This window comes from Bos indicus x Bos taurus, chromosome 7 (genome assembly GCF_003369695.1).
Source record: "Bos indicus x Bos taurus breed Angus x Brahman F1 hybrid chromosome 7, Bos_hybrid_MaternalHap_v2.0, whole genome shotgun sequence".
Lineage (NCBI taxonomy): Eukaryota > Metazoa > Chordata > Mammalia > Artiodactyla > Bovidae > Bos > Bos indicus x Bos taurus.
Window position 1 is genome coordinate 64,177,565 of NC_040082.1, and position 11,291 is coordinate 64,188,855.

General features: G+C 50.7%; 1 protein-coding gene across 1 annotated transcript in view; it reads right to left on the bottom strand.

Moving 5' to 3' along the window:
- LOC113895342 overlaps window positions 1-5,573 on the bottom strand; it is a 205,455-nt gene extending 199,882 nt beyond the window's left edge. Inside the window, exon 1 of the mRNA XM_027546457.1 lies at window positions 5,492-5,573. Within this exon, the coding sequence (XP_027402258.1) occupies window positions 5,492-5,524 (33 nt within the window). The 5' untranslated portion in view covers window positions 5,525-5,573. The remainder of the gene's footprint in view (window positions 1-5,491) is intronic.
- Window positions 5,574-11,291: the final 5,718 nt, after the last annotated feature.

An 11,291-nucleotide genomic window follows, 5' to 3' on the forward strand; every position in this document is an offset into this window, starting at 1 on the left:
CCATAGCAAGTGGTCAGCGCACTCAGCGTCCCCTCCTCAAGGGGATAGCTGGAAAAGCCAAGCTCCAAGGATTCAGAGACCATTATCCAACTCTGGGGTACACAGTGTTGAATAAAGGAACCAGGGACTCACAGCAAAGCCTTGAGAGAGTGGCCTGAGAGGGCAGCCAGTGTGTTCCCAAGCTGTGCCCTAAGTCTGCCACCACCACGCCCTAGGCCACTGCAGGGCAGGGCCTCCTCCCTGCTCACATGCATCACCTCACATCATGCTACTGACTTCCTCAACCCTGTGTGATGGACCAGGCAGCTTGCCCTCTCCAGCCCAGCCTGGCATGGTGGGAGAGCCCAGATGCCCAGACTGAATGTCCCATCTCAGCCACAGCACTCATCCCAGCTGGGATGTGAAAGCCCGAGGATGGTGCCACCTGGCACCCCTGTGGCCCAGGGCCACTGTCAGCCGCCCCACGTGACCCTGAGCAAACAACTCACTTCAACCTCTGGTTTTTCCCATCTGTAAAGAAAAGGGAATAATGACCCTCCTGCTTCCAAGTTTTCATGTCTAGTATCTCATAATTCCAGGAGACAGACAGGCAGGGCTGGTAAGGGGCACAAAGACTGTAATTATTACTGCTACAGATAAAATTAGGTAAGTAAATAATACTCCCTGGACTGTAAAAGAAACTAAGTGGCTGCAAGGATCATCCCATTCTTCACAATTTTCATTAAAGCAGGATAGGTTGGGCCCCTCAAAAGGAAAAACCAGAGTCTCAGAATATTCTTGCCACTGAGCTCCCCATGGAAGGAGGCATACAAGGCATTCACTGACTAGGCAGGGGTGCTGATTGCCTCCAGGGTGCTGACAGTGCGTCTCACAGGCAGCAACAGTGAGAAAGGCTCAGAAACAGCCCCCGAAGAGGTAAAGAGAGGGAACAACAGGCTCCTCTTCAGCTGAGCATCAGAGAAGATATAAAAAGGGCTGAGTGGCAGGATGAGGGCCAGGACAATTCTCTCCTCCTGCTGTGAGGTGGGAGCTGTGACCCTGGAGTCCCAATAGCCCCACCTGCCTCTCGGCTGCCCCTGCCGGAAACTCCACGGGGCCCGAGCCCAGACAGCAGGAGCCCAGGTAAGCCGCCCCAGGTGCAGAAGTGACCTTGGCTGCAGGAAGTCCTGTCTCCTGCCTGCAGCTAATTGCAGTCGCTGCAGAGGAGCCGACCTAATTACACAAAAGTATGTGGCTCCCACATTCCTGGGCCACCACACAATCTCACACATCTTACAGGAGATGCAGCCCCTGACTCCTGCTCTGGCCCCAGCCCCTCACGGTTCTGCTGAGCCCGCAGAGACGGTCCCCTTTCCTGCAGCTCTCTAGGAGCTCTTTGGGGCTGCCCCAGCAGCAATTCCCTCCACTCTCCCTTGCCTGCCTCTGAGGCACTTAACTCTCATCTTTACCTAATGTAAATATTTAATCCTGCACATCTAGGCTCTGTCCATCACCTGCCTCTAGCCTGTTCTCTGCTCATCCAAATGGTCCCCCTGCCAGACCTGGGAGTAAGGGGAGGACTCTTAGGGGCTCCCTCACCCTGCAGAGCTCCCCACACAGCCTGGCACCCTGCTAACACTTAACCACCGGTGGGGGTGACAAATTGTACAACTCACAGTGATGCAGGCACTCTGAGCTGCAGTTCTCTCACCTGTCACATGGTGCTCACACTGCTGGCTTCGCAGTTTTTCGGAGGATGAACTCTAACTTGGTGCCAGGTGTATAATAGGTCCTCCATCAACACTTCGTGAATTGTGTCAGCCTCATACCACTGTAGCATGAACAGTAGACCAGGAGCTTGTGCATCTAAGACAGCTCATCCATCCACATGTAAGTATCTCTTCCTCCCTGTACCCATTCTAAGGGACTCCTGTGTCTGCCAGCTGCCCCTGCCTCTTGTGTGATGTAGGGTCAGGAGGTGGTAGGCAGGGCAGAGGAAGGACGAAACTGGAGAAAGGCTTTGTTGGAGGGTGGGCCCATCTACATCACCAAGAGTTGGGGTGTGGGGAGCACAGAGGAAAGGAAAGCTGGTTGGGGGAGGGAACTGCTGTTGGGCACACGGGCTCAAGTGTGCCTCTGGGGCACAGGACAGGGACTCCCACTGTTCAACTTCCTTCAAAAGACAATAAAGAGACAGCTTTCTAATTACTTCTGGGTGCCAGATTGTGCAGAGGCCTGGCCACGTGGGGCCCGGGGGTTATGAGGGTTACACACTCATTATCTTGTTAATGCTCACAACATCCCTGAGGCATATTCTCCATCAAGCAGATGAAGAAACCTCGGTTCAGACAGGTTAAGTAACTTGCCTGAGGTTACACAGCATCTGAGCGCGGAGCCAGGTCCCCTCCAGACCTGCTGTTTCCTGAGCCTGACCTCCGACCCGTGTCACACAGCCTCTGCGCTTCTCTCATTAGCACTTTACTCAGGACAGCAGAAGGAGGGAGGTGCCTACTGAGCAACTCCTGCTCTGGTTCTTAGAGAAATGCTGCCTTACAGACCCACCCACTCTGAGCAGCCCCCTTCCCTAAGCAAGGACAGCTGTGCCCTGCCCAAGAGGGCTAGAGAGCTAGGAGGGCTTCTGGGAGGAGGTGATCTCTGTCCACCTGGAATGATGAGCAAGTCCTAAGATGGGGATCTGTCAAAGGAAGCCAAGACGTGCAGTGAGAACGCACAGGTTTCCACTGGAGAGAAGGCAGTACCGTGGACCCGGCCGTGAAAGAAACAAGCAGGCTGAGATGCCCAGCGCACAGCCGGCAACCTCAGCGCAGGCCTACCTCAAAGGGCCCAAGGGCGCTGGTGAGAAGTCAGGCCGCCCTTCCAGAGGCAGCAGGGAGGGACAAGAGGGAAGCCGGCCTTCCGGAAGCAGGCCGGCGAGGCTGAGATGAGCAGAGCTGGGCGGGGGCCTGCCTCCTCCTCGAGCTGAGCTCTGTGTATCAAGGGCACCTCTGACTCCCTCTCACCCAGAACCCTCGGGCCCCGGCCTAGGAAGGGACAGTGCAGAGCACAGCTTCTGAATCCAGAGAAAGGTTCTTTTCAGCCTTTCGAGAGACTCATCCCAGAGCAGATCCAGAAGGGATGCCTCAGAGTAGGGAGGGGGCCACATGGTGCCCCTCACCCCATCTTCCACACCACTATGCAGGGGAGCCCCACACCTGTGCACCTCCCACAGGCCTGGCCTCCCTGAGAAACACGCCAGCACTGCCAGAGGCCACCCATCAGCCCCCGTCTGACATCTACCCACACTCCCGTCCACACTGCAGGCGCTTACAACCCCTCTCCCCTCCTCCCCTGCCGAATCTCGGCTTCTCCTTCAGGCCTCAGCCTGATGCAATCTCCTTCTCTAATGCTGCCCTCCTCCGTGTTCCCACAGCTCTCGGTGCTTCTGCCCCCAGTCTGCGCTTGATAAACACCAGCTGAAGGAACAACCTCACAGACACCATTTCCTGACCTCTGGACATGACCGTCAGCCCCCGTGGCACAAGGCCCACCATCTCCTGCTTCTCCGGGGCCTGCCTGGGCCTCGCACACACAGTACTGCACACAGCAGGTCCTCACTAAAGACTCAGCATGGGCCTCCGCACGCTGCATGCGCGAGTTAAAAGAATAAGATATTCGTTTATCTTCCTCTAGTAGAGCAGAGGAGAGATTTAAATATTTGATTCCTGGTATCGGAGAGAATACAGGGAAGCAAACACTCTCACTACTGGGAGGAAGATAAATTAGTCCTAACGTTTTGGAAGGCAACTTAGCAAAAGCCTGAAAAACAGATACCTCACATATCTTTTTGAGAAATTAAATTTCTAAGCATTTATTCTTAGGGAAACAGCTGTCTGAGGGCAGCTCATATTAATATAAGGAGCTTCATCACCGTGTGGTTAGTGATGGCTGACACCTATACAACCACATATGAGACAGTGGTTTTGAAAACTGGAACACTTTTGTACCACAGGCCCTCCTCGCAAACGATGGTGTAGAATGTAAAAGACTATCACGATATACTGAAGTATACACACAGCAATACATACCACGGTAGATTGGAAAGTGAGTGCAAGTTACAGAAATGGACCATACTGTTCTATAAGTGGAGAAAAACGTATACAGAGGGAAAAAAAGAAAAGACGAGAAGACTCCAAAATGTTAACTCTAGTTTCTCTCCATGTAGCCTATAGTACTTGGGTAGAATAACACTACCCATTATTCAGTGATAGAGCTGCTGATCAGGAGTTAAGATGAGACAAGCCCAATAATATTTTCTGCCCCACAACACATACACACACGAGATGGCACCAGGCTTGCCTCCCGCCCAGACAAGCCAGGTCATCAGTGACCAGCCCAAGGCTTGTTTTGATCCTCAACTGAATCTGTTCACTAAGTAACAGAAAACATTATACCCCAATTGTTGTTGTGCGTCCCTGGTGGCTCAGTGGTGAAGAATCCACCTGCCAGTGCAAGAGATGCGGGAGACATGGGTTCGATCACTGGGTTGCAAAGATATCCTGGAGTAGGAAATGACAACCTACTCCAGTATTCTTGCCTGGAAAATTCCATGGACAGAGGAGTTTGGCGGGCTATAGTCCACGGGGTCGCAGAGAGTCCGATATGACTTAGCGACTAAACAACAATGGAAAGCACTACATCCCAGTGCAGATATCTAGTAGCCACCGGCCTACGCCCCTTACAGGAAGTGCCCAGCAACTTCGTGCAAGAGGGGATGACCGACACCTGCCCTCTGGATGGTGGGTGCTGGTCTCAGTATCCCCCAGAGTTATGTGACAATAAAGATGATATATCTGGTGGAACCAGCCAAGGGTGTAACCCAGCCAGCAACAGCATCAATCTATTAATTGCAGCATTAATTCACTTAGGAGCTGATGACTTCATCCGTCACACTGGGGCCCTGTAAGCACCTCCCTTGGGTCTTCCTCATTCTCTGAAAGTAGGGCACAGGAGACATGGAGTGGGTGTTGGCTCAGGCTGCTGGCCCAGCCAAGCCCAGCAACAGGGAGGGAATGGACAGTGATGCAATGCTAACTTCATACCAGGCACAATGGTTGGCACCTCATGCACTAACAACCCTCAGAGCAGATCAGCAGGGAGATGTGGGAATCCCAGTGTCTTCGCCCATAAACTGGGGATGTGAGGCAACGGCGTGACTTTCTCAGGGTCACACAACTAAGATTCCGAGCAGAGATTTGAACTCTGATACCCCTGTCTCTTCCATGACCCCCACACCTCCAAGATAGCAGGACTCAGATGGCCAACCACACGACCCACACCCCCCAAAGCTCAAGGCACCCATGGCAGTGGAATCAAAGCAAGGTGAAGCACACGAATCCAGGGCCAGTTCCTCCCTCCTCACCTTGCCCCTGCTCGTGAATGGAAGCCCCCTGGGCTGCCTCTCGGCGATCTTGGTATCATGGATCAAGGGGAAAATGATCGAGAAAGTGCTCACCTGGCCCAGAGGCTGCCCGTGGTCTGGTTGCATCACAGCACACTGGTCCTGTCCAAACTATCAGAGAGCAGCTCGGGTGCTGCTGGGAGAGCCTGCGCCCCCTCTATTAGGGTGGGCCTGTGTGGGTGGTGCTAGGCGAGGGAGAGAGAAAAGGGGGGCCCACCGTGCAGGTCTCTGTTGTCGAAACCACGAAGCAAAATATTTTCATTCATGAGTTCATCCAGCCTAAACATGCATCTAATCCCCAGGAACTGGCAGTTCAAAACGGCTCCCAGGCGAAAGAAAGGCAGCGCTCAGTTCAAAGGCGAAAGGAGCCAGGCTTTACCGCTTATCACCAAGTGACCATCAGCAGAGTGCCTGGGCTCACCAAGGCCCAGGCCAGCCAGGGAGGACAGCTTCTTAAAGGTGCCAGGGTCCCAGCACCTTCAGCCCTCAGTCTGCCCACCCTCCTCCTCAACTGGGCCCTGGGACAGAAGGAGAAGGGGCCTTTCTGCTTGGTTGCTGGGTGCAGATTCCCTCTCAAGATGGGTCTGAACTTGACACAGAAGCAGCAGCCATAGTCTGGGGTAGAGGAGGGAGAACACAAACGGGGCTAGATACACCTTCTGCCCAAGCAGACTGCCGGTTTCTGCCAGGAAGGGTCTTCAGATACCCAGCGACCATGGAGAAAGGCAGGCAGAGGGAGGCCTGGGCTCTGCACTGCTGTGCTTTGCACCAGCTGGGAACAGGCAAGGGCCAGCATCCTTGCCTCTCCCCACAAGGCTGGCTGTGAGTTCCAGGAGGCAGGCTTGGGCTCCTCTGGCCCCAGGAGCTGGCCCTGGGGCCTCCTCTGGCAGAGCTGGCCAGATCCTCTACCTCAAAGGCAAGTTGGCTATAGTCATGGAGCTCTCCAAAGATGCTTCCTGGACAGAGTGTTATACGACCCAGAATTTGTCATCTCTTCTAGGAAACTAGGTTGCCTTGGTGGGGGCGGGGTGGGGGAGCGGAGGGAAGCAATCCACCCTATGGCCCCTGCTTGACCAATACTTTCAAGAGAATTATCTGGTACAGCAAGCCAAGTCCTTGAAAAACTAATTTTGCATGACACCACACACATTTTTCCCTTGGGGGTCTGTGTGCATGCAAGCTAACTCGCCTCAGTTGAATCCAACTCTTTGGGAGCCCATGGACTATAGCCCATCAGTATCCTCTGTCCATGGAATTCTCGAGGCAAGAATACTGGCATGGGTTGCCATTTCCTTCTCCAGGAGAGCTTCCCAACCCAGGGATTGAACCCACGTCTCTTAAGTCTCCTGCATTAGCGGGAGGGTTCTTTACCACTAGCGTTAGATAGCATCACTTCCCTGGTGGCTCAGATGGTAAAGAATCTGCCTGCAATGTGGGAGACCTGGGTTCGATCCCTGGATTGGGAAGATTCCCTAGAGGAGGGCATGGAAACCCACTCCAGTATTCTTACCTGGAGAATTCCTATGGACAGAGGAGCCTGGCGGGCTACAGTCCATAGGGTCACAAAGAGTTGGACATGACTGAGACTAAGTACAGCAATCCCTTCCACTACTGGTTTCAAATTCAGCATTCAAAAAAGTAAGATTGTGGCATTCAGACTCATCACTTCATGGCAAATAGATGGGGAAAATGTGGAAGCAGTGACAGATTTTCTGGGGCTCCAAAAATCACTGCCAGTTATGACTATACCCATGAAATTAAAAGATGCTTGCTCCTTGGAAGGAAAACTATGATCAACCTGAAGTGAAGTGAAGTCGCTCAGTCGTGTCCGACTCTTTGCGACTCTGTGGACTGTGGCCCACCAGGCTCCTCTGTCCATGGGATTCTCCAGGGAAGAATACTGGAGTGGGTTACCATTTCCTTCTCCAGGGGATCTTCCCGACCCAGGGATCGAACCTGGGTCTCCCGCATTGGAGGCAGATGCTTTAACCTCTGATTAAAAAGAAGAGAAATCACTTGTCAACAAAGGTCCATATAGTCAAAGCTGTGATTTTTCCAGTACTCATGTGTGGATATGAGAGTTGGACCATAAAGAAGGCTGAGCACCAAAGAATTGATGCTTTCGAACTGTGGGGCTGGAGAAGACTCTTGAGAATCCCTTGGACAGCAAGGAGATCAAACCAGTCGATCCTACAGGAAATCAGTCCTGAATACTCACTGGAAGGACTGATGCTGAAGCTCCAATACTTCGGCCACCTGATGTGAAGAATCAACTTATTGGAAAAGACCCTGATGCTGGGGAAGATTGAAGGCCAAAGGAGAAGAGGGTGGCAGAGGATGAGATGGTTAGATAGCATCACTGATTCAATGGACATGAGTTTGAGCAAACTCCGGGAGATCGTGAAGGACAGGGGAGCCTGGAGTGCTGCAGTCCATGGAGTCACAAAGAGTCGGGGACGACATGGTAACTGAACAACAAGAATCCTTTCCAAGCTTACTGGCATTGCTACCAGATTTTATGGTAAGAAACTAAAGCACCTAGATTGGACATGCAATTTGCAGCTGGAGAGAATTCTGCAGTCGTGTTTCCTACCTTCTAGGCTTGCGATCCTCAGACTGCAGCTTTTTTCCTGGGCCTCCCGTCTTTCGCATGGAGAGACAGGGAGGGTCCCAGAGAGCCACAGGTGCCTGAGCCCCAGTGTTCACTGCACCCACGTGCCAGACATTTCCCAGCCTCTCTGCTAATCCTCCCCCTGCAAGATAAAGTCCCATTTTACAGGTAAGGAACCTCAAGTTCAGTGGGATGAAGCAACACATAGGTAATAAATAGAAATGTCAGGACAGAACCCAGAATTCCGAAAGCTAAGTGAGCCTAGAGACAAGATCCAGGAAAGGCCAGGACTTGCTTTCTTGCACAAAGTCCTACCCAATGGCTCTCTGTTCTCATGCAACCAGAGAACATCAGGGACCTCCAGGAAAGAGGTCTCTAGCCCCAGGGATGTTACTGTGAAAGCCAAGCTTGGGTCTGCAGGTGGCCCGCTCACCTCCTGCATCCTCTCCTACCCTGAGCAATCCGGTCTTTCCCACTTTCTTAGTGGAAAATACTCTAAATTTGGAACCAGAAAGAACCCTTGGCTCTAGGCCCAGCTCTGATGGTCCTCTCAAGGAAGTCATTTTGCCCACATCGGGCTCAATTTGCTCACCTGCGAGACGGAGATGACCATTGTGTTGGCCCTGCCACCTCATGATGTTGCTGAAAACACTCTGCCACACAATGGGTCAAGTCTGTGGCTGGGATGTGGGCTTCAGTTCAGCTGCTGGAGTTTCAGACTATGCCCTCAGATCCCTCTCACCCCTCAGAGCAGGGTGGCAGTGCTCCCCAGGTACAGCCCAGGGCTCACCTCCTCTCCCATGAGAGTCCCCCCAAAAGCATGACCCCCCAAAGACTCTTATAATCCTGGTGGTCATTTGCTGAGCTTGCTCCAGGATACACTGCCCCAAGCTGGGCATTGAAATCACGGGCTTAGAGTGGGGCCAGTGTGGTATAGTGAGTAGCAGGGTGCCTTTAACCCAGGCCTGTCTGGTTCTAGGGACCCCACTCTGCTCTATATTAGCTGTGTGACCTTAAGCAAGTTCCTTCATCACCCTGAGATTCCGTTTCCATATATTTTTAAGTGGGAAATCATCGTATCTATCTCACTGGACGCTTGGGAAGACTGAAAACATGTAAAGTTCTTAGGACAAATTCAGTGGGAGGCTGAATGCCATCAAATTATGTGACAGCCTCAGACCTAAACAAGGGCAGAGAAAGGTCTAGGGCAATACTGTCCAACAGAAATATAATACCAGTCTCAAATACAATTTTTGAGAAGCCGCTCTTAAAGTGAACAGAAGCAGGTGAAATTAATTTTCATAATATATTTTCTTTAACTCAATATACCCCAAATATTATCGTTTTAATGTGCAATTAAATATAAAACAGGATATTTAACTTTTTTTATCCTATGTCTTTGAACTCTGGTGTGTATTTTACACTTACAGCAGGTGTCAATTCAGATGCTAGATTTTCCTTAGAAATATTTAATCAGTATTTAGGTCTCATAAAATTTACAGTTGTAAAAGTAAATTCACATACCCCAGTTATTCCAAACATACTTAAAAGTTTTCTAATAACTTTCTGAGTCCTTGGGTCTGCTTTTTATAGTTTTTTTCTCTCCTCCCTGCTGGCAGGCTGTACTTGTTTTTAAAATTAAATTAATTAAAATGTTTAAATATTGAAAATTCTGCTCTTCAGCCCCATTAGTCACACATGAAGTGTTCTAAAGCCCCACATGGCCAATGGCTCCCGCACTGGCCAGCGCAAGCTTAGGTGCCTCAGGAAAATGAGATCCCAGTTGGAGGACCATTCACTCAGGGACCCCATCAGAGCGCCTTCTACAGGGCTGCGACTGTAGTACCACCTGAGCCAGCTAAATGACAAGGGCTCTGTGCAAACCCTCTGCTCTCCCTGAACCTCCTGTTCCTTCAGCTTCCTTTCAGAAAATGTGCCCATTTTACAGCTGCCCTAGTCAGTAGAGGTCCTTCAACTCTTCCCAGGGATGTGCCTCTCTTTATAGCCTAAGACTTTGTTAACAACAATTATTGGAACCTCAAGGCAAAAATGATGAAGATGCCTTATCAGTCCACTAACGAGCCTCCTCTTGGAAGACCTGAGCCAGTTTTTCATTGTTTCTGTGTGCATGCCAGAAGGATCTGGAGATGGAGGGAGAAGGATCGAGCACAGTAAGAGGAGGAACAGCTTGCCAGTGGGAGGAGAGGGGAGACTACAAGAAAGAAGACTCCAAGACTCAAAGAGTAGAGCGCTGGAAGTGTGCCCCACCTCCACAGGGTATCAGCCCAGAACAGGCATGGCAACAGCCTGGAGCGACCACAGCACAGCTCGTCTCTCACACTCTTGCCTTTCCGAGTCAGGGAGTATGAAACCCATGAAGACATGAGAGAAGGACTCTCATGAAGGACAGTAAAAGGAAGCTGGAGCTGTGAGAAGCCCAGGAAACCAGAAGCGGACCATTTCCCAGAAGGCCAGGATATGACCGTTTAGGACACACTGAGATATGTGTCTACAACTAAAGCAATTTTAAAAAGAAATAAGAACAAAGCACACACAAAAAAAGTTACAGAAATCATTTAAATTTGGTGGATAAAATTACTCTTGTATGCAGCCTGATCTGAATCCATTATGCTTTTTTTATCTTATTTAAATAACCTTTTTCTAATCATTTTTTAAAAATTGAACTATAGTTGATTTGCAATATAGCACAATTGGTATATTGTGGTATATAGCACGATAATTCAGTTATACATACATACGTACATTCTTTTTTATACATTCTTTTGCATCATGCTTTATCATAGGATATTGTATATAGTTCTCTGTGCTATTGTTGTGGGTGTTTTGGTCACTAAGTCATGTCCAGCTCTTTGCAACCCCATGGACTATAGCCCTCCAGGCTCCTCTGTCCATAGGATTTCCCAGGCAAGAATACTGGGTTGCCATTTCCTTCTCTGGGGGATTTTCCTGACCCAGGAATCGAACCCAAATCTCCTGCTTGGCAGGCGGATTCTTTACCACTGAGCCACCTGGGGAGCCTGTGCTATTTGATAGGACCTTATTGTTTATCCATTCGGGTCCATTATATACTTGTGAGTTTGAGCAAGCTCCGGGAGTTGGTGATGGACAGGGAAGCCTGGCATGCTGCAGTCCAGGGGATCACAAAGAGTCAGACATGACTGAGCGACTGAACTGAATTGACTTTCCCAGGGGAATATAAGCTCCATGCAGGCAGGAGTTTCT